The sequence below is a fragment of the Pristis pectinata genome, chromosome 27 (genome assembly GCF_009764475.1).
Source record: "Pristis pectinata isolate sPriPec2 chromosome 27, sPriPec2.1.pri, whole genome shotgun sequence".
Taxonomy (NCBI): Eukaryota; Metazoa; Chordata; class Chondrichthyes; order Rhinopristiformes; family Pristidae; genus Pristis; species Pristis pectinata.
Window position 1 is genome coordinate 21,199,651 of NC_067431.1, and position 24,166 is coordinate 21,223,816.

The window sequence follows — 24,166 nt, forward strand, 5'->3', positions numbered from 1 at the left end:
AGGTTCAGCTGCCTGTGTGAACTTCCACCAGCTTCATTGTTGGGTAAAATGGACAGCAATTTTAATTTCTTCAACTTCTCAGAGAGGAGGCCCTCTATCACCCAAGACACAAAGAAATCCATCCTCAGTCACTCATGCTAAATGTACAATATAGCAGTAATTGAATGAAACTGAATTTTGGAATCTGATTAATTGCACAGCCTCGAATACATTGCATCTTCAATGCAAGTGACTGAGGACAAAGATATTCCAAGGTGTCGTTGCTGAAAATACTTGAATACTTAAAACCAATGTGTTGAATGGAAAGTTAGGCAGAGAAAGGGAAAGATCTTATGCAGGTGGGGTATGAAGAAGGTGGGGGGAGGAGACCATTGACCAGTGGGGCAATTTCCAACCTGTTGACAATCTGACTTGATGTAAGACAAGGCAGAAAACAAACTCTTGAGTGTTTACCTTGCCAGGTGGACAGAAGCACATGGTGTGCCATCCTTTGACTCAGGAGTATTGCCAGATGGACCACAGAGTACCCAGGCTGATTCCGTAGGCCAGGACAGCCAGTAGGTACACGCGGAAGAGGAGCACATCCAAGACGTATCCCACTTGGAGCCACTCCTTCGCGATATCCCTGTACTCCTCCCGCTTCTCCAGGAATTGACGGATGGCTGAAATCTCATGTAAGATACTGTCCATTGTGATTTGAGAGTCTGGCTGAGATAGGCCAGTGTCCACTGGTTTGTTGCATTGTGCTCCATTCTCACAGGTAAAGTGATTCAGTTGCACTGCTGAGGTAAAGTTTAAAAAAAATGCCTTGAATTTAAAATCTTTACCTTGCCTTTTAAATTCCCCATAGCCACACTCTCTCTCCTTAATCTTCTCCAGGCATGCAACTCATTAAGAACTCCATCTCTGCCTCTTGCACGATCCTAATTTTAATTTATTTACCCTACAACCCTATGCTCTGAAATTACCTCCCTAAACTTCACCACTCTCAAACCACATTACCCCCTTCAAGATGTTCTTAAAACCTACCTCCTTGACCAAGTTTGGGATTATATGTCCAAATGCTTCACATAGTTTACAGTCAAATTTTGTTTGATAATAACTCTATAGGGTGCTTTAGGATGTTATAAAGTGTTAAAGATAATTTATAAATGCAACTTAGTGCTTTTAAGAGATCCTTTGTATCTGCAATTGGAGTATCTTGGGCCCTTGACCATAACATATTATGGAAATATCTGACTTGTTTCTAATTCTAGTCATCCAAATTAAAGATAGAAACATTTACCATTTAGGTTTTGTCTTTCATGACAGCAAGACATCCTAAAATGCTGAATAATTATTGAAGTCAATTTAATGTGTTGTCTGGGGTGCAATGTAGGAGTCAGGAGAATCGATATGTAAACAATAAGTAACAATGAGGTAATGACCAGATAATCTATCTGAGTGATGTTGGTTGAAAGGTAAGCATGGGGCAGGACACTGGGGAGAACTCCTCGCTCTTCTTTGAAATAGTGCCACAGTTAATTTCACATCCATCTGACAACTCAACAGCAATTTGGTTTAACATCTCTTCTGAAAGATGGCACCTTTGAGAATACAGTATTTCCTCAGTGCCTCACTGGAACATCAGCCTTAATTCTGTGCTCAGAAATCTGAAAGTAAAGTGGGTGGAACTCTCTCACAAGTTGTGGGGTTGAAGAGACAGAATAGAGAGTGGATCATTCTGAACAATTCTTTATCATTTCCAAATCTCCTCTTTGAAAGCTTTTCCCAAGGTTAATGACAACCGCAACAGCTTATTAGATATTAATTTAAATTTTGCTCGCAGTTTTACTTTCCTGAAAGTCGTGACTACCTTTACAATAATTTTCCACTGACAATATCCACGAGCGGGTTAATTGACCATCAGGTAGCCTTGTGCAATGATTTATCCCGTCCCAACGTGATATTTTATATGTTACATGCAAATCACATGGATCCCACATATACACCACGCATGTGTAGAGTCATAAAGAGATACAGAACAGAAAGAGGCCCTTCAGCCCATAGGGTCCATGCTAATCATCAAGCATCCATTTACATTTATCCTACCTTAACATATTTTATTCTTCCCACATTCCCATTAAATCCTCCCAGACTCTACCACTCATATACATGGGGGAAGGTCATGTGGCCACAAGGAGAATGTGCAAACTCTACACAGAAAGCACTGGAGGTCAGGATCGAACCCAGGTCATTGGTTGGAGCTGTGAGGCAGCAGCTCTATTAGCCCTGTCACTGTATATAGGTATGAGTCTAAACACAAACTTACACACACTCTCACAATCACACTCACACTCTCCGGTAGAAATTCCTTGTTCATTTCCCCCCTACTTGCTGTGGTCAGTTGTTGCTCCTCTACTGCCACTTGTAATGAAGTCAGGACAGCCCAGGAGTTAACTATTCTGTGCTGTCGAACTTAGTGCCATAATAGTAACCAGTTTAGTAAGTCAGAGAGCCACCAGTGCTAAAAAGATGTAGTAACAGTACAATGAGTTTCGTTAAGTAGGAAGTCAATCCTCGGATTTATTGACCTTAATATCTTAACTTGCTCTTTTGCCTAATGCCTCTTTCAGGAGATTGGGGAAAAACAGGGAGGTTGGATTGCATGTGAATATAGGGGAGGGGTGTGCGAAGGGGTCTTGTTAGTGCTGCAGCTTTCAAGCTGCATTGGGCAGGTCTCTTGAACCCACTGCACTTCAGTTCCTCAATCCCAGGGCTGGGGAATCAAGAACGAGAAGGCATAGGTTTAAGATGAGAGGGGAAAGATTTAATAGGAGCTTGAGGAGCAACATTTTTTTACACAGAGGGTGGTATGAATGTGGAACGAACTGCCACAGGAAGTGGTTGAGGCAGGTACAATAGCAACCTTTAAAAGACAGTTAGACAAGTACATGGATAGGAAAGGTTTAGAAGATTATGGGTCAAATGCCGGCAAATTGGACTAGCTTGGATGGGCATCTTGGTCGGCATGGATCAGTTGGGCCGAAGAGCCTGTTTCTGTGCTGTATGACTCTAATCCCAAATGCAATTACAAATTCTTGTGAAATCCTTTGCCCTGTTGCTTGCCCCTGGGATCCGTTCACCTACCAGAGCTGAGTTTCCTGTCCCCGGTGTGTTGACGCATGGGACTGAACTGGTTTTTGTTGCGGATGCAGAGCAAGACAGTGGCTTTGTCCAGAACCAGGTGCTTCACCCACTGGGGCACGTGAGGCTGGAGGTCCTGCTTGTGAACCAGGCGGACGATAAGAATGGTCTCAGTCAGGCTGATCACCAGCAAGGCCATGCACACCACAAAATATACACCTGAAGTAGAAATGGGGCATGATAGTGAAAGAGGCAAATTGAACATAGAACATAGAACATTACAGCACAGTACAGGCCCTTCGGCCCACAATGTTGTGCTGACATTTTATCCTGCTCTAAGATCTATCTAACCCTTCCCTCCCACACAGTCCTCCATTTTTCTATCATTCATGTGTCTATCTAGGAGTCTCTTAAATGTCCCTAATGTATCTGCCCCCACGACCTCTGCCGGCAGTGCATTCTACGCACCCACCACTCTCTGTTTGAAAAACTTACCTCTGACATCCCCCTTATACCTTCCTCTAATCACCTTAAAATTATGTCCCCTCGTGTGAGCCATTTTTGCCCTGGGAAAAAGTCTGTGACTGTCCACTTGATCTGTGTCTCTTATCATTTTGTACATTTCTATCAATTCACCTCTCATCCTCCTCCTCTCCAAAGAGAAAAGCCGTAGCTCACTCACCCTATCCTCATGAGACATGCTCTCCAACCCAGGCAGCATCCTGGTAAATTTCCTCTGCACCCTCTCTAAAGCTTCCACATCCTTCCTATAATGAGGCCACCAGAACTGAACACAATACTCCAAGTGTGGTCTGACCAGAGTTCTATAGAGCTGCAACATCACCTCGCGGCTCTTGAACTCAATACCCCGACCTATGAAGGCCAACACATCATATGTCTTCTTAACAACCCTATCGACCTACGCGGCAACCTTGAGGGCTATGGACGTGGACCCCAAGATCCCTCTGTTCCTCCACACTGCTAAGAGTCCTGCCATTAACCTTGTACTCTGCCTTCAAATTCAATCCTCCAAAGTGTATCACTTCACACCTTTCCTGCTTGAACTCCATCTGCCACTTCTTAGCCCAGCTCTGCATCCTATCAATATCCTGTTGTAATCTACAGCAACCCTCTACACTATCCACAACACCACCAAACTAACCCTAACCCTAACCCTAACCCACCCTTCCACATCCTCATCCAAGTCATTCAAATTGGATTTAATTACTGATATATTTTACCCTAAACAACTTTTCACAAACTACACATTGATACCTTTGTGTCAGACCATGCGTTAGAGATTAAAGAAAGCTTGTAACATGACCTTAGGCACAGTTTGTATACTCAGCAAAAGGGCACATCGAAACATTCTATACAAAGCAGTCTACAGAATCTACTTATAAAACATGCAATTAAAGAATGACTCAAATTGTAGTGACTTCCACTGTAATGAAGGACGATTTAATCAGTGAAAAAGCAGACCGGACAATTACCACATAATGCTCCTTAATATTTAACATCAACCTAGACACTCTCAGCAATCTCGTCTCCAAGTATGACCGAGTTGGAGGTTCTGCTGATTTTTGGACAAAGCAAGTGAAAGCAAGGTACTTGGAGTGGGTAGGGGAGGCGGGGAAAATCAGAGGCAAGTCACTACTACCAGGAACGATGGGATAGCTCACTTCTATGGGTGTCTTTTGCTTATCCTCACTCATTTGTGGAAAAAGTAAATGTATAAGAAGGATGAGGGGGATCTCATTGAAATTCAGAAGGATGAGGGGGAATCTAATTGAAACCTACCAGATACTGAAAGGTCTGGATAGTGGACATGGAGAGGATGTTTCCATTAGTAGGAGAGTCTAGGATCCAAGGGCAGAGCCTCAGTATAAAAGGACATCCCTTTAAAACTGAGATGAGGAGGAATTTCTTCAGCCAGAGGGTGGTGGATCTGTGGAATTCATTGCCACAGAGGGCTGTGGAGGCCAAGTCATTGGGTGTATTTAAGGCAGAGATTGATAGGTTCTTGATTGGTAAGAGGGTTAAGAAGGCTGGAGAATGGGGTTGCAAGAAATCAACTATGATTGAATGGTGGAGCAGACTCGATGGGCCGAATGGCCTAATTTTGCTCCTATGTCTTATGGTAACTTACCTTTATTTGCAAACTGCATACAATCAGGCAAGCTTGGAGAGGGGACAACAACTGCTGAAATGGGAGGTGAGGGGGGTGGATGGTGGTGATGGAGTTGGGAGGGGGATTAAATGGAGGAATGAAACTCGAATAGCACCTTAGCCAACTCATCTAACCTATGGTTCTGATCCACCTTGTAGGTTTTAACCATTTTATATAGGCAGGCAAATCCTACCAAGAGCTTGCCCAGTCTTGGTACAACTGTTGCTCTTTTGAGTAACTAGGAATGTCTTGAGAACCACTTTAAGCATTGGCCCCATCTATGCCCTTCAGATTTTCTGTCCAGTTATTGAGGTTTCGCCATACCAGAGAAAATCACTGATGATACTTTTCTCTTTCATGGACACAATGCCCAAGCAAACTTTAACATGGATAATATTCATACTTAAGATTTAATCAAATCTGTTCCCAATGCAAAGCAAGAATGGACAAGAAAATGGGTTCCACTTACCTATCAGTGGAGTTCCAATGGCTGTGGCTGGGAGAGTATCAGAAACGATGATCAGGAAAACAGAATACCCCAGGAGAAGGGTAATTTTGAATGACACTCTTTCCCCACTGTCTGGAGGCAAATAAAATCCGATGATGTCCATGACCATCAGGAAGATGCTGGGCAGCAGCAAACTAACAGCATAGAACAAGGGGCGTCTTCTGATGACGAGCTAAGATAAAGCAAGGCAGAAATATTTTTGTGACAACTTCAACAATTAAAGGAATTGCCCCCCTCAAAGTAACAAAGGAATACAGACAAATGTGAGACCAAAGTCCACAGCGTAGGGTAATTATCAAGTGGAGAAGATCAATGACAGTGTCAGCAATGGCTCTATTGGTACCACTTCCATCTCTAACTTAAAGGATTCAAGTCCCATTCCTGAGAATTAGATGATTCCAGAAATGCAAGGGTACATTCACCAAGAAATAATTAACAGATCAGGTTTCTTTTCTCTTAAGAAGGCCAAGGGGTGATCTAATAGGTCTTTGAAATTACGAAGGGGTTTGATAGGGGTTACGCAGAGAGAACTTTTTCATGTGGGAAAGGTAAAACTGGAGGCTATTAGCAAAAGGTGTTTATCATGAAAGCTATGAAGAAATTATAAAAGCATTCTTTAACCAAAGAACAGTGAGCATGTGGAATTTACTACAAAGAGGAGTGGTTGAACTAAATTGCATAGATATATTTAAGGGGAGACTGGACAAACATTTGAGGGAGAAGGAATAGAGGGTTACAGTGAAAGATTTACCTAAGGAAAGATAGGAGGCACGTGAGTGGAGTATAAACACTGATGTGGTCTAATTGGGTGAATTGTCCATTTTGCATCGGGTCATCAAATGATACAGCATGGAAACAGGCCATTCAGCCCAATGAGACCATGCTGACTATCACGCACTGATTTACCCTAGTCCTGCACTAATCACGCTTTTTATTCTCCCCACATTCTCATCAAGCCCTCTAGGTTCTGTCACTCATCTACATATTAGAGTCAATTTACAAAGGATAAGTAAACTACCAATCTGTGTTGTAATCATGGCTCAAAACTTGTACAGACACCACAGTGCAGTATGAAGGAGGTATTAGAATTGCTGCCCTTTGAGTAATGAATGGAGTTTTATCCAATGTCCAGTTCGATATTTATTCCCCAGCTAATATCAGTATAAAATCTGAATATCTCATCATTATCAAATCATGGAACTTTTCACATATCAATTGTCTGCTGTATTTTCCATGTAACAATAGAGTCAGAAATTCAGAAACACCTCATTGGCTGTAGGATGCTTTGAGGCATTAGAAAAGAACATGGAATATAAGATATCAAACAGGAGCAGGAGTGGGAAATGCCTCCTTGACCCAGCTCTGCTACTCAATAAGTTCATGGCTGATTCAAGCTTGACCTCAGCACTACTTTCCTGCTCCCTCCCCATACCCTTTGAGCCTCCTCCTCCACATGTCTGTCAGTCTCAGCCTTAAATATATTTAATGATGCTATCCTTCTAGGATAGAGAATTCTAAAAGTCACCACCTTTTGAAAGAAGAAATTGTATTTAATCTCACTGTTAAATGGATGATTCTTTATTCTGAAACCACATTCCAAAGTTCAAGATAACCCACATCCTCGCAGCATCCAACCTGTTAATTCCCCTCAGAATGTTATATGCTTCAGTAAGATTACTACCTATTCTTCTCAGCTCAATGAGTACAGGTCCAAGCTTCTCAACCTGTCCCCATAAATCAACACTGTCACCCTAGGAATCAACCTAATGAAACTTCTGTAGTGCCTCAAATGCAAATAAATTCTTCATTAAATATAGAGATCAAAAATTTAGGTGCATTCTTACCAGGATCTTGTAAGTTTTCTGGAAAAGCTCCTTAATTTTAGACACAATACCCCTCGCAATAAATGCCAAAATTGAAAAGATATAATATCAGCACAAGATTGTGTGTCTTTTCATAACCAAGTATATGCAAAGTTGTGAGTTTTGGGGGAAAATGTCTTTTTCAACATGGCTCAGTGGACTTCAGCTCTGTCAACTTCAGTCAGGAGGTTTGGGTTGGAGTTCTACTCCAGAGGCTAGAACACAAAATTCAGACTGACCCTCCAGTGTGGTACTGAGGGTATTCTTCACCACTGCAAGACTTGTCCTATACTTCATTGCTTATGAAGCATTTTGGGGAATCTTTTGGGAATGTACTAAACAAAAGCATGTTTTTTTAAACTCTTCATTTCTCCCAATGATCTTGAATTTCTACTGCTAACTTAAGGTTGGTGTCATTTGATCACTGCCTTTGGATTTAATTTATTCTTTTTTGTTCAACCTTCATGCACTACATAATGAAACCTTGTCCTACATTTACATTTTCTAAACACAAAGAAAGTCCTTTGTCCCAACAGCTGAGATTGAATTTGATTGCAGGTTCCAGATGCTATGATGTGGAAAAGCCAGTATTAGTAACAGTGACAATGATATTATTGGATTGTTGTAAAATCCATCTGCTTCACTTCTTTGGGGAAGGAGATCTATCATCCTTACGTGGCCTATTAGTGACTCCAGACTCACAACACTTGACTGTACTGAAATGGACCAGCAAGCACTCACTTCAACAGAGTTTTAGATGGACAATATACCTTCCATCTCACAAAAGAACAAAACAAATGCAATTCATGTTACCATCTCACAAGAATCTAATAGTAAATGAAAGTCAGAAGAAACTGCAGATGCTGAATATCTGAAATAGAGACAGAATCTGCTGGAAACGCTCAGCAGATTGGGGGCATCTGTTGAAAGAATAACAGAGTTAATGTTTCAACTTGGAGAATCTTCATCGGAACCCTTACCTTTTTACCACTTTATCTCTCTTTCCCAGTTTGGACAGGGTATCAGACTTGAAATATTAACTCTTGTTTCTCTTTCTACAGATGCTTCCTGACCTACTGAATGTTTCCAGCATTTCCTGTGTTTTTATATCAATAGTTTGTGAAGTAATATTATCATATGGTCTTGTTCAAATCAAAGGCTATCTCTAGATATTAAGTAGGACCACTTACAAAGAAGCGCATTTCTGCATAGCCATCGGACACCCCTCTTTCCAGGTTGAATTCATTGAATTGTGTATCGACGTAAAGTAGCTCCCACTCTCCTTGGTTCATGAAAACGTTCCTGTCATACTTCACAAGCTCAGGTGACCGCCACAGTGAGATATTGATGTCTCGAACTAGAAGCATTAAGGCAAAGTAGATGGGCCACTAATTTCAGAATAACATTGCAGCCACACATAGCAATTAATGTCTTTAATATAGTAAACTATTCTAAGGCACTTCCGAAGAGTGCTATCAAACAGATATGACTGAGCCACCCATGAATATATTAGGACAGGTGATAAAAAGCTTGATCAAAGGTGTGGGCTTTAAAGAGAGTCTTCAGGGAGGCGAGGGAAGCAGTAAGAGGAAAGGATTTAGGGAGCGATTAGGAGCTTACAGTCTAAATATATTAATACGTGCTGCCAGAGATTAGGCAAAGAAAATAGAGGATGCACAAGAACTTGAAGAATGCAGGGATTTGACTCCATGGTGGGATTGGAGGAGTTAGAGAGGGGAAAGATGTTGGACAGATTTGAAGACAAGAATGATAATATTAAATCTAAGACAGAGATCACCACTGTATTCTCCACTGCACCAAGGGAAGTTTCTGATCATCCTGAGCACAGAAGCCAATACACATTCATACCTGGCCCCTTAACTTTTAAACTAGATATATGTGACATTTCTAGTCCAGACCCAATAATGGGGTTGTTGAGTTTTATTAAAAAGTTTAGTGCAGGTTAAATATTTTGTTTTACTTTATTTCACTTAATATTCATGATGTTAGTTAACTTAAAATAGTTTAATGTATTTTAACTAAATGTAAATTTTTATTTTTTAATTTATTTTTCAAATTATTTTAATTCTTTAATTCATTAAATATTTCAGCTATTTCTAAATATTTTATGTTGGGTGGAAGTGTGGGGTGGAGGTTTGGAATTTGAAGTACCTGTGTACAACATAGGTTTTGAAGAGATTCCCCAAAATGATTCCTGGGCTCCAAGGGTTAAATTATAAGGAAAGATTCCAGTAATCAGGATGAGATATTCCCTGGAATTTAGAAGATCACACCTTTACATGTAGAGAATGGTGGAAACATAGACTTATCTTCCATAACCTGGAAATAATATTTGGTAAATTGCAAAGATTAAATCTGATATTCATAGAATTTTTGATTCATGCTTAGAGGGAAAAAGCAGGTACGCTGAGTTAAGTCTCGGATCAGCCATGATCTCATTGAATGGAGGGATGAGCTTGTGTCTAAGTAACTTAGACTTATTTCAATATTCCTGACAGAGGACTGCAACATTATAGCTGCTATTATTCAGTGAAAAGTTCTCCTACGTTATAACCAAAACCATCACATGCTCTCTCACAATTATGTTACAAAAAGAAAATTACTCATAAATGACAGAATTGTCAATCTTCTGCTCTGATGTGCTGGCGAGTCCCAGATGAGTCTATTTATTTTAAAAAATACAATATTAAAACCTCTGCCTTTCTTCTTGTGTAGTCAACTTCACCCAGGTAGTTCCTCTCATCTAGCTAAAGTTCAGTTGGAATTTGGTTCATCTGGATATAAGATGGTTTATTTGCAATTTTTTGGAATATCAGCAATCAAACATGTGATGTCTAGTGTCCCTGCTATCCTTTCTATTAAAAGAACATGCATCTGGTGTAAATTTAATATTTATTCATGCTTCTTATTGTTACTTACACATTCATTTCAGTTGACTCTCCTGAAGTTAGATATCATTCTCCTGTTAAAAGATTGCAGTGGGAACATATTCCAAAATCTCCTTCCAATATCGCTGTTGAATCTACCACTAGATGGTGCACAACAGCTCTGTGAGTTGGCTCTCTGATCTCATTCATTTCCTTCCTGTCTACAGGTAGTAGTTTCCTTCCACTTGCTAAAGCAGTATTGGCTACAGATTGAAACATCCCCATTTCTGACGAGAATAGAGGTGATTAGAAAAATCTCCTGTCAATCATGCTTTCTGAAAATTACCTTGATCAAACTTTCACATGTAATTTGCATGATATTAACAACATTTAACAGGTACTTGGACAGGTACATGGATAGGAAAGGTTTAGAAGGATATGGGCCAAACGTGGGCAAATGGGACCAGCTTAGATGGGAATCTTGGTCGGCATGGATCCGCTGGGCCGAAGAAAGCGTTTCAGGGCTATTTGCCTCTATGTAACTTTCCGCCGCTCACCAGTTTGTTGGAGAAACCACCCTTTTTAAATCATGAGACTTTGCGATAGTTTTCGTCTGGACTTCTGCCTGCGGCAGCCGACAGATATTCTTTTTTAATTAGACACTGTTGACTGTTTGCTTCAATGTGCTGCATAAACGATGGTAAGGAAATGGACTATTTTAAAATTGACTATTTGCTGTGACTTTGGCCTTAATTTATACCCTGGTGAAAGCTCATTGGCTGATGCTGTAATGTCAGCAGACACTCCAGACTTTCTTAGTCTTTCAAGCTCCTGAAGCACATGATCCAGTGACTTCTTGAACAATAATATTGGATAATATTCAGAATCCTTTGGCCATCCCACTTTCCAAATGAGAATTCTTTGGATATTGCAATGGTAAGCAGTGGGAAAGTGTTCATTTTATTGATAGTAACTAGCCTGTTCTCCCATTTCAGTCCAGTATGTTATTGCTATTTTATCACAAGTCAGTCATTCAAACAGTTGTTAATATTATATTGTATCATATTTACAAAGCATACTAATGACACCTTTGGAATAACATTCTCCTGCACCAATTTCCATACATTTTAGTGGCTAACATGTCTACCTATTTTTACACTGATTGGAACAGGTCAGTTATGGTAAAAAAAATATTTTTTTATCAGTGTTAGAATTTCAAAGTTGTAGGAAAGATGATCTGGGGAAAAAATAAAGAAAATTAAGCTTTGCTGTCTTAAAAAAATGTTTAAAAGGACTGGGTCAAGGAATACACAGTCTTAAATGGTTGTGAAATAATGTAAATAGAATCTATGTAACAGAAAGTCGGATCAATAAGAACAGAGACCATTAATTTAAACAAACAGCGAAAGAATCTCAAATCAATATTAGAAAAACATTTCCTTACTGGGAGTGTGATGAATGTTAGTAGCAACCTACCAGTAAAGGTGGACATCAGAACCATAAGCTGGAGTAAAAATGGTCTGAATGACCTTTTCCCACCTTTGGCATTGCTTCCTGATCTCAATGATCTGGAATGCTCTGGTCAATGAAAGGCCCTTTGTAAAAACTTCAGTTCTTCTATACACTTTCTGTTCCTTTTCCCTTCTTTCCCTCCCTTTTTCTTCCTTCCTTTTATCAGTATTTTTTCTTTTTTCATTCTGTTCATTTCCAATAATCCAGTTGTATTTGAAGGTGTAGATTGAGGGAACCAATAAACAGTTCTGGGACCTTGGATTTTTGCATTACATTCCTGATAGGTTGAGCAGGGTTCATCTCTCCAACCCTCCTTGAAGGCAAATTTGCCAATGAATTTGTAAAACAAGTGAATCAATTGTGCATTTTATAGCTCTTGATTTTAAAAAAAATCATTGAAGTTAAAATTGCTCTTCTTTATTGCATGCAAGACCACAACAAGCAAAAATGCTTTCTCTGTTACTTACTGTTGTGCAGCCAGCTTGTAAAGGTGAACGTGCAGTTCTGGACATCAAATGGGAAGTTGTAGATGTCCAGGCTGCAGGCAGTGACCACCTGGATGGGTTTGTAATTCTTCACTTGACCCTCATAGTTAACGTAAACGTAAGGAATGTCTGGCGATTTACCTACATCAACACTGAGAGAAAACTCATGTTTAATCCTGCAAACACAGGGAGCACTTCAAACAAACTCATCTCTGCCGACGGGACACTAACCATCTCAACTTCACCACTTCCCTCACCTATTCCAACCTTACCCCCTCTGAACACACTGCCCTCCACTCCCTCTGCACCAATCCCAATATCACTATCAAACCCACAGACAAGGGTGGTGCTGTTGTAGTCTGGCGGACTGACCTTTACATTTCCGAGGCCAGACGTCAACTCTCGGACACCTCCTCTCACTTATCTCTTGACATGGACCCCACCAAGGAGCATCAGGCCATTGTCTCCCGCAGTATCACTGACCTCATCGTCTCCGGTGACCTCCCCTCTACAGCCTCCAACCTCATAGTTCCCCTACCCTACACTGCCTGTTCCTCTCCCGACCTCCTTATTCCGGCTTCTACCCCCTTCCTTTCCAGTCCTGATGAAGGGTATCGGCCCAAAATGGCGACTGTTTATTTCCCTCCATGGATGCTGCCTGACCTGCTGAGTTCCTCCAGCACTTCTTGTGTATAGCTTCAAACGAGCTGTATGGATGGATTGAAGCCAGATAAAATAGAAAGGTGTAAGTGAAGATGGTCCCTGTGGAACATAGGAATGCGATTAGACCAGTTGCTTTCTCAGGATGTTGCTGGCAAAGCCAGCATTTATTGTTCATCCTTACTTGTTCCTTGTGAGGCCATTTCAGTCAACCACTTCAGTGGGTTTGGAACGTGGTGTCAAATGTAGACCAAATCAGACAAAGATACTTCATGTTATTCATATTTTATATTTCACATTGACACAGAAGAAGACCATTTGGCCCATCAAATGTCTGCAGGTTTTCAGAATCATCTCATGAATCCCATCACTCCCTCTCTTTTTCCCTGTAACCTATTGTTTCTCACACACCCATCAACTCCCTACTGTTTCCGCTTCCACACAGCCACACTAGGGACCATTTATAGTAATTAATTAACCTAGCAGCATGATTTTGGGATGTGGGAAGAAACCAGAGTACCCAGGGGGAAACCCACACAGTCACAGGGAGAATGTGCAATCTCTGCACAGGTAGCACCTGAGGTTGGGATTGAACCCAGATCACTGGACCCCTGAGGTAGCATCACCAACTGCTGTGCCACGATGCCACCTGATTTTCTTTTCTGAAGAACTTTTGTGAACCAGATGAGATTTGACAAACCTGTCCTTTGATGTTCTCCATTACTGATACAAGGTTTTCATGTCAAACTTATTTATTATTTGAATTTAAATTTTCCTGCTGCAATAGTGGGATCAAACTCAATAATATCAAACTCAATAGGCCTCTGGACACCAGTCCAGTAACTTAACCATTGCACTGCTCTACCTCATTCCTCTGTGGTAGGCTCACAGGTAATGACCAAAGGAAATTCTCAATTTATGTGTGATTCATCCACCTAAACAGCAGCAAGTGATGTATTGATGTGCAATTAAGCAGTTGGTTGGATCCAGACAATCAATGAGTTACAAGATGGAGGCTGTAAGCACAGTGCAGCCCTGAATGCAAAGTTGTCTAAAGACATTATTAGTTCTTATTTATCTTTTTATTAGTCATATGGCATTACTAATAGCCTTAAGAATATAACAAAAAAACACCTGATGGTGCTCTTGAGTTCAAAGACAATTGAGCTGATTCTTAACTTGATTCTACGTCGAGTAGAACGTTGCAAAACATCTTCAGAAAAATATTCATCAGCTTTACACACATCACTGAATTCAATGGAGCTTAATGTGCAGAGATGATTAGAACTGCACTGTGAAATGCACGAAACCAAGGATGAGGTTCTAGGTCAGGCTGTATGAGTATTCCAGCATTTTCTGGGTTTTTTTTTGATTTTCACTTACAGTGTGTTTTTTGAGATTGAATAGGTTCAGGAGTCAATCATAGATGGACAAAAATTCTGGCATTTCTAGCAGCATCCATGTCCCATGAACAAATAAATAAAAATTCTTTTGAATGAGATGGGGGAGAAGAAACTCCATGGTTTCCTCTGAAGATGTTTTTTAACCCTTGGCATAGAATCAGAAACATCACGATAAAAATAGGAGGGCAAGGTTCCTATGCATTCCTTATTCCCATTCATTATTAAAGTGTAATTTATCATCCCATTCATGGTCAAACATGAATGGCTAAAATGGCTATTTTTTTGGATTAGAAATTCAGAGGATGGGATATAAATAAGTCCCATTTTAAAATAAACATCATTAAAAGTGATAGTGATTGGACCCAACTGGTTTATCATGCACTTCATAGAAACACAGCTCCCCTTTACCAGGTCTGAGTCTATATGTGACTCTTGTCCAACATGAACCTGATGGACTCTTTACAGGTCTCTCTGAAGTGACCCATTCAGCCAGCCAGTTTTATTACACTGGTAGTCTAAGGAAGGAACTGCAGAGCTCAGGGCCTAATAGCCAAAGAGACTCCCACTACTGGAGTGGTGAACGAAATCAGGGACACATACAAGGCCAAGCGTGGCAGTCAGCAGATATCTTGGAGATTAAAGCTGCGGGATGTTACAGAAATGTATCTGCATCTCAGCTTCTTTTTACATCTAACCATTGATGTTCACAATCTACCTTGTTATGACCTTGCACCTTATTGTCTGCCTGCACTGCACTTTCTCTGTAGCTGTGACACTTTACTCTGCATTCTGTATTGTTTTACCTTGTACTACCTCAATGCACTGTGTAAAGAATTGATTTGTATGAATGGTATGCAAGAGAAGTTTTTCACTGTACCTCGGTACAAATGACAATAATAAGATAATTCCGATTAGCATGAATCATCTATTTTAAAAATATTATTCCAGTACTCCACCGAAGATTTTTCATCCTCAGTAGTTGTAGAATTTCTACCAAGTCTTGGCTGGTGGGTAGTAGGGGAGATGGGGACATGCGGGTATGGTGAGTGAGGAGGTGGTGATATGTGGATTTAGGAAATAAATGAGGTCTTACAAAATATTTGCACGTTTTGAGATTTGGAAATAAAAAGTTAACATTTTTGACATATTCTTGACATATTCCTAAATCTTAAGGTAGAACGGTGAGAGGAAAATTGAAAGAAAATCCAACCTCTTGCTAAACAAGAGTTTAGAAAGATTCAGAGGATATATTTAAGCACTAACTTGTCTGTGCCAAAATTAGTCTGGTACTAGATTCAAGTTGTATGTTTTACTCAGTGTTACTATTAATAACAAAATGTAGGACTTACAATTCATTTATTAAAATGTCCGGCACCCATATATTTGCAGTGGGAATGGATAATTGTTTGATGTCATCAAAGTCCTGGGGATTCCACTTCAAGAATTCATCCGTCCAAAACTGAAATGCATTGGTTAGAGAAACCATTAGCTGCAGTCTTATGAAAATATTCTACTTACAAAGCAAAGGATTTCTTGAATATTTTGCCAGAAATAGATTTCAAAATTCTAATAATTTCAACGTATATTTGGACAAAATTGATAAATGCTGTCAATATTAAATTAGAATAATTAGTACTCCTTTTTATCCCTGTAAATGCTAGTGAAGCTTGGCAGAGTGGGACTGATGAAACTAGTGTGTTGGCTGTTTGCTCTCTGTGTGTCTTCAGGAAGGAACAGGATCATTTCTGGATTGGAGTAGGGATCACAGTTTGGATAAGACTTGGTCTCTGACTTCCTGGAATAGTTTGGATCACGTGAAGGAGAGGAGAGGAATTTTTTTTTAATCTCATTGGCCCTAAACTTTATCATTCTCTTTTTTTTGTCCTTTTTGTCTCATACAAGACTTTACAGAGCTGTGAATGAGGGTGGAGCAGTAAGTAAAGGGGTAGGAAGTGTCCAGTCACTGTGGTATAGGGCAGCCTGTTCGGCAATTGTCAATGGTAGTGGAACAGCTAGCAATCTGTGCACTGGCTCAGGAGGTTTTGGGCTCAATACGTGCCTTGGGCTAAATTGATGTTTCAGTGTTACAGGCAAAGATAGTAAACAGCTGTAAAGGGAAAACAATGAAGTTGGTGCAAAATTTTTAATAAGATGAGAAATCTGAAAGAAAAGCAGAAAATGCTGCAAATGGTCAGCAGGTCACGCAGCGTCTGTGGAGAGAGAAACACAGTTTCAGGCCAATTACTTTTCATCTGAACCGTTTTCACCATTGAGCTGAAACGTTAACCCTGTTTCTCACTTCACAGATGCTGCATGACCTGCTGAATATCTCCAGCATTTTCTACCTTTTAACTTGATTTTTATTGGTTTGATGTATTGATACATCCTATAGAGAACTCCCAACCCTGAACATATCATTGTTTACCAACCTTTTGTATCTCAGATCCAATCAAAATGCTCCACTCACAGTTAATTCTGTGCAATCATTTCTTACCTGTCGGTACCAGATATAGGTTGTTAGAACTTGATTTTTCTCATCCTGAAATTAGATAAAGCACACCATCAACCATAGATTTATTTTCAATTGTCAAAAAGGAAGGGATATTCCACAGATATTGTGGACGTGCTTGTGTGTGTGTGTTTGTGTGTACACATGAAGAAGACTAGTCTTTCAACTTAGAAAGGCCATTCAGCCCTTTGTGACTGTTCCAGCATTCATTGTCATGGCTTTGATTCCAATTACCTGCTGTTGATCCATTTCTTTGACCTAAAATAATTATCAACCTAGTTTAAATTTTTGTTGTAACATCCATAAGCTTTTGGGATACCAACCCAGATTTCTAATTCTCTATTCCATTTGCTTCTTCCTTACTTTATTTCTACTTTATTTGATTTCTCCTCTATGCACGTAGAGATGTTTACTGATACAACTTCTGAATAGTTAGGCTCTAATGTTAAGACTATTCTTCCTTGTTGATACCTACAGGTATTTAAAGCATCTCAATCAGACTTCTCCTCATTGTCCAGTCTAACCTACCCTTATGTTAACCCTTTAAGCTCTAGTTTTATTCTCTAATGCTTCCTGAGGTGATGACCGATGTATGCCACATTCCAGATGAGAAGGCTTGGCCTAGACACTGTATAGGTTCATCACTTTTCACAGTCCCAGGACACTTGCAACAGATTTGAAGGAAACAAAGAACTTTTGAAGGCATGACGACTTTTATAATATAGGATACCAGTTTATATATAGAGAATTTCTGTGATAAAGCAACAAGCTCCAGATAATCTATTTTCCAGTGATTTTGAATGAGGAGTAAGTATTGTTGGAGCTTCATAGCAAATGCCAATGTAATTTTACATTTGACAGAGCAGACAAGCCTCAGTACTCGAGGATTTAGTTGGACATTTTATTACTAATGTAATTGGTTTGGCACAACATTGTGAGCTGAAGGTCCTGTTCCTGTGCTGTACTGTTCTATGATTGGAAAACTGTCACTGTGACACCCTGTATTCATAAAGGGAGGGAAGTAAAAAGTGGATAATTCCAGGCTAATTAGTATAATATCTCTTAATGGAAAAATGTAGAATCAATTATTAAGGAAGTAATAGCAGCACGTTTGGAAAATCATAATCTAAACAAGCAGTCAGCATGGCTTCATTTAAGGGAAATCATGTCTGACAAATACATTTGAGTTTTTTGAGGTAGACGCAACCACATGGATGGGAGGAGGGGACCAGTAGATGTGCGGTAATTGGACTTCTGACTATTTAGTTTGAAGCTTTATCTACAGCCCTAGGCATCTAATTTGCTAGGGCACCCAGTCTGATTCAAGAGAAATCTGTCATAGTGGAACGAATCCTGCTTTCCCAAGCACCAGTGCCATTGCCACATGAATTGAACTCTATTTGTCCAGCCAATTTGCATGTGGCTCAGGTAGTAATCCAGAGATCATTACCTTTGAGGTTCTGCTTTTTAATTGGGACCCGAACTGTTCTTATTTTTTCAAAATTTCCCCCTTTTATTTCTATTAATATCATTGGTTCCCACATGGACCATGACAATTGGGTCTTTCTCCTCACAATCCAAGTTCCTGCCTAATCCCAAGGAGTGTCCTCAACTGAGACACCAAGCAGGCAATGCAACCTTCAGGACACATGATCATTGCTACAGAGAACACTACCCATCCTCTACCTATACTGTCCCCGTTCACTACTCTATCCCCTTTAAAGCCACCAAATTTAATGGAATCCAGTACCATGGTGCTGTGGTCAGTTCACTCATCCTTCCTTCAGCTGCTGGACACTTTCTGAGACTCTCCAACAGTACTTTCTGGACCGTCAAACCTGCCTCACCTTAGTCGCAACCTCCTGTCCCTTTCGACTACCAATTCTACAATATTAAAGTTTAAGAGAGATGATTGCCTTCTGAAACAAAGCATCTAGATAACTTTTGCACTCTCCTCTCAGACTCCAGCTCATCAACTCTGAACCAAAATTCCTCAAGCTGCAAACACTTACTGCAACGTGAATCAGAATGGTTCCCATCTGCTCCCCTATTCTGCAGATGCAACACTTCACCTTCTCTCCCATACCAGCCTTAATTTAATGAAATTCTGCAATTCATTTAACTTTTTTTAAATTTCAAAATGTACACTTGCATGGTAATCCTTCCAACATCAAAGTTCCTTATTCACTGAAGTCCACACTTCATTGAAAACTGCCTGCAGTGCAGTGTCAAGCATGGTTAGAGACCACTTTGGGTCATTTTGAAAATCAAAGAAATTGCTATCATTGAGACAGTGGTTTGAATATAGAGTCCAGACAGGCTGCAAGTACGTACCACATTTAGGATGGCATAAACCATAAGATCAATGGCCACTGTTGTTGTTTTTCTCCAGTCCCGAACTGGTCGAACACCCTTGGAGTAATTGGTCATTAGATAGCCAGAAAGCTGCAGTAAACCTGGTTTTGGATTTGATGATTGATTTCCCCATGTTTGCCCTGAAAATGATGGCCAATAAGTGTTATAAAGAACTTGCAATAACGTAGACTAGATTACAGGGAAAATCAGTGAGGAAATTGGATTGCTTTGCTGACAAGCATAGATTTGATGGGCCAAATGGCCTCCTTGTGTGTCATAAGTAAATAAGGAAATTACTGGAAAAAAGATACATTTCTAGACCACCTTTCACATACTTTTCAGAACATTCTAGAGTAGGCTGTAACTGATGAAATACTCTGTGAATTCTAGTTATTGTTGTATTGTAGGAAACAAAACCAATTTGTACTTAGCAAGCTCACATGAGCATCAATGTGCAATAATAACCAACTGCTCGGTTTTATAGGCGATAAACATATGAAGATAGAAATTTATCCTTTGTCACGTACTAAACTGCATTGTACTCTGCTTCCAAAATTCATTTCCATTTCCTAACACCAGCTGATTCTTTTGTGTATTTAGCACATGCATTCAACAGCAAATTGTTACTCCATGGTTCTCTGTTTAAATACTTAATGCTTGAGAACAGAGAATCATAAACACAGAGAGAGGCCCTTTCAGCGTATCTTGTCCTTGCCAGCTCTTTAATAGAGCAGTCTAATTAATCCCCTACCTTCTCCCCCTTGGCTCTGTAATATTATTTCCCTTTAAATACTCATATAATTCTTTTTCCAGAATTAATCTTGAATTTGTTTTCATTGCCCTTTCAGGTGGAACATTTGAGAGATGACATCAGCTCTTGTGAAACAAAACAGGCAGGGAATGGAGGAACATAGACCAGATGTTCAGTTTAAACTGGCATCATGGTCAGCACAGACAGTGTGGGCCGCAGGGCCCGTTTCTATGTTCCGTGTTCAATAAAACATTTCCTTGAATTGCCTTTGGCTCTTTATCTGACTCTCCTAAATCTTTTCCCTCTGGTTTTGGGCCTTTCTTCTGCAGGAAAAGTTTCTCCCAAATCTCCCTGCCCCAAGTAGATCAACTCACCTCCACCCCTTCCCCCAGCTTCTCCAACCGATCCATTCAACTCTGATCTTTCATCCCTGGTCCCATTCTAATAAACCTCTTCTGCACCCTCACCTGAAAGGTGGTACAAGGCCATTTATACTTTCTGTAAATCTAAGGACAATGTATCTGTTTATACAAAATTACACCTCTCAGAAATGTTCTAACCTTATTACTACTGAAGGAAAGAGTCATATCATGTAGGCAGGTATTTCGATGCACACACAAAATTTCATAATCATTATTAGATTTCATGAATAGTTGATCTATTCTTATTTGGAAAAGGAATGCTCATTTGGACGGGCAAAGTCTGCATGGGGCCTTTAATACATACCTTAAACCATCAGGATGTGTAGGCAGGAGATCAGTAGATGGTGCATTCATTGGTATAAAGTTAGAAAATGTTGGCAATATTCAGCGGGGCCACACTTGTGGAGAAAGAATCTGGTTTAATGTTTTAGGTTGATGTTTTTTCATCCGAATGTTCTGATGAGAGGTCATTAACCTGGAACATTAATAGTTTCCCTCTCCTCAGATGCTGCCTGACCTTCTGACCTTTCCAACACTTTCTATTTTTACTTGGATTTGCACGATCTGCAGTACTTAGCTTTGAGGTGCTTAGTGTCTTTGTTCTGCAAGCAAAATGCACATTGTGAATGACATTTAATTGATTTTAAATCACCGTAGAGATAAGGATGCAGCAAACATGAAGTCCTGTTCAATTGAAATCTAACGGCTTGATACAAATGAAGAATTTTATTTTTATCTTTCATCTATTTCACTGTAGGATTCTAAGTGGTGATGGATGTCATGTTCAATGTGTGTCCCCAACCTGGAGGAATATGTTGCCTTCGGGTGATCCAGTATGTTCGACTACCTGCCATTTTCACAGTTTACTATGTTGTATCTTCCTTTCTGACTTTCCATCTGCTGAGGAGTAGAGGTTGTTTGGGGGAGTGTCACAAAAGACCCAACTATCACTATCATACATGTATAGAGGGGCAGATTCTGGGCAGACAACTTCAGGTGTTAATCTGCAGGTGTAGGAAACCACTGGCAGTCATTTTAGGCCCAAATCATTTTTAGGCAATAGTGGGTGATAGTTAAAAACCTGTATCAGATCCCCTCACAATCTCCTCTGTTCCAAAAAGAACAACCTCGGCTTCTCCATCTATTCACAGAACTAAAGTCCATCATCCCAAGACTCATTCTAGTAAATGTCTCCTGCATTGTCTCCAAAGCCTTTACATTTTTTCTGAAGTACAGCATCCAAAACTTAACACTGTACTTCATTGTGGATGAACCAGTGGTTTATAACATTTCAGCAAGATTTCTTGCTTTTATATTCTATACACATCCTCCTCATGTTACAAACGCCCAACTTATATGCAGCCCATACATACAAACGAGCATTTGGGAGACCATTGGGATGGATTTGCCAACTGCTGTGGGACTGCAGGCATTTTCTGTTGTGTGGGGACTTGGTTTGTGGAAATATCATTGCATCTTGCAGAGAAATCTGAATGGTTGAGTTAAATGCCCTGGTTTAATTACATGTTGCCCTTGATTGGCCTATGTTTTTATTCAACTATATTGCTGGGCAGCCACATTTCTGACCTACGAACTGTTTGTATTACGAACAGTTCTGGAACAGAACTCTGTCGTAATCTGGGAGGACCTGTATCTCTATTTATAAAGCATGATGATTCATTTGTAATCAGTTTCTAAATCAGTCTGGCCATTTTCAACAAACTATGAACATACAGCCCCAGACTAATGTTCTTGTAGCCCTTTTATATTGCCTCATATTCTTCCTACCAAAATGTGACACTTCACATTTCTCAGCATTAAATTTCAATCTGCCGCCTATCCACTCATACCATCCTCCTCATTACACTAAGTTTTGTGTCATCTGCAAGTTGGGAAATTGTGCCCTGTATGACCAAGCTCAGATCATTAATATATAACAAGAAAAGCTATGGAATCCCAAAGATTTTTGATCAGGCATTTTCCAGTGTCTATGCAGAATTCAACAATTTTGGATCATAATCTCTTCTCCCATTCTTTTCAGGCAGCACCTGTTGGTAATAATTTATCTATTACTATTTATGCTCTCACTAGACCTTTATCTGTTGTACAATTAGCACCGTCTTTTTGTTTGTATTAATTTTGTTTAGTTATTCTCCTTCCTGACTTTCAATCTATCCCAGATTTTTCATTATGAGAATTAGCGTAACCCTTCCCTGCAAGAAAACTTGTGCCGACTGTGCCTAGACTGTGAAGAAAAGCGGGTAGAATTTGCTCAAATCACACTTTACAGCTTTACTGTGCTGAGGTAACATATCCTGTTTGGTAGGGTACAGAGAGGCACTGACCTCCCTGTCATTCTGTCTATTACCCTTGTTCTGTGTACAGTGCAGTGCACCTGCCAATGCAAAGTTTATCTGCTAGAAAGCTTTCTGTTTCAAGTCCTGGCTTCATTCAAATATTGATTCAAAAAACCTTCAGGAGAAATGCATGTCGACAACTCACATTTGCATGTTCTCATTTTTGCTTTCATCAGTAAAAAATATCAAAGAATGTAAATTACCGATTCTTCCAGAGAAAGCTTCCAGAATGTAGATCAAAATATCAGTGATTTCAGGTTTAAGGATCTTCTGTTGAAATATACTGAGAATATCATAGGAAGGAACTAAGTAGTTTACTTACTTAAAAAGCTGCTATCGTCTTGACAGAAGCCAACAAACTTGTAGTCATGCTTTCAATCAGTTAACTCTACTAATGACCAATCACGAGAGCAAATCTATTTAAAATTTAGATTATGCCTTAGAGTTTGATGTCAGTTGACCTCAGTTCATATTGGCCAACATAATGATATATTAGGTTGAGCATGGCAGCAACTTACGTTGACGAGAAGTATCTCAAGGTACAAACTGGAAACCAAAGAAGAAGTGAGGGACAGAGTGGAAGTTATTGGATACAGCCACCTATATACAGGTTCAAAAAAACAATAAAGATGAACCTACCTTCAGAAGATAGCAAAGCAGTGAGAATCATGGCAACATTTGCCCAGGATATGCAGACACTCATGTTGACTCTTCTTGCACCTCTAGTTAACAGAAGTCAGTGATTATTGAAGACTAAAATTGGATGGTTCTGTTCAGCTGTGATTTGGAGGTCCATTTACACCTGTCCAAGACAAAGGCAGTCTTGCAATCCTGTCTCTGCATTAAAAGTGAATTTAACCCAACCCATGGGTGAGTTTTTTTCCCTCATCTCCCCTCGTGTTTTGGCAACTGATGGTAATTAATTTTTCACGTAATCAGATGTGAAGGAAGGATCTGCATCGGGTTTCAGCCAGTGTTACTGGCTGATGTCATCCCTGTGGTCTGTTTGCACTGTGCAGCTTCACTCAGGCAGGCTGATGATTCCAGGAAGCATCACACTCACAACACAAGCTGAGTCAGAAACACATTTAATAAAACTTCTAGGAAACTTAAAAAGTGACCAATAAAACAGCAGACTTTTAGGTACACTTTGATTTG

At 39.9% G+C, this 24,166-nt stretch overlaps 1 protein-coding gene across 1 annotated transcript; it reads right to left on the reverse strand.

Moving 5' to 3' along the window:
* Positions 1-495: 495 nt before the first annotated feature.
* On the reverse strand, positions 496-23,861 carry htr3a (5-hydroxytryptamine (serotonin) receptor 3A). The gene is made up of 10 exons (XM_052039856.1): positions 23,648-23,861; positions 19,458-19,618; positions 17,109-17,153; positions 15,964-16,073; positions 12,534-12,703; positions 8,857-9,023; positions 5,766-5,976; positions 3,130-3,345; positions 2,229-2,246; positions 496-782 (listed from the first exon to the last, which is right to left on the reverse strand). Exons 1-10 carry the CDS (start codon positions 23,709-23,711, stop codon positions 496-498), a joined length of 1,449 nt encoding a protein of 482 aa, XP_051895816.1. The 5' UTR covers positions 23,712-23,861.
* Between the last annotated feature and the right edge of the window lie 305 nt (positions 23,862-24,166).

Excerpts from the sequence above, each read along its gene's own strand:
- htr3a (XM_052039856.1), bottom strand. The coding sequence starts at position 23,711 with ATGAGTGTCTGCATATCCTGGGCAAATGTTGCCATGATTCTCACTGCT. Across the intron at positions 19,619-23,647 it reads TGCTTTGCTATCTTCTGAAG|GGCAAACATGGGGAAATCAA; the intron begins GTAGGTTCATCT and ends CATCATTTTCAG. Across the intron at positions 3,346-5,765 it reads CATTGGAACTCCACTGATAG|GTGTATATTTTGTGGTGTGC; the intron begins GTAAGTGGAACC and ends TTTCTACTTCAG.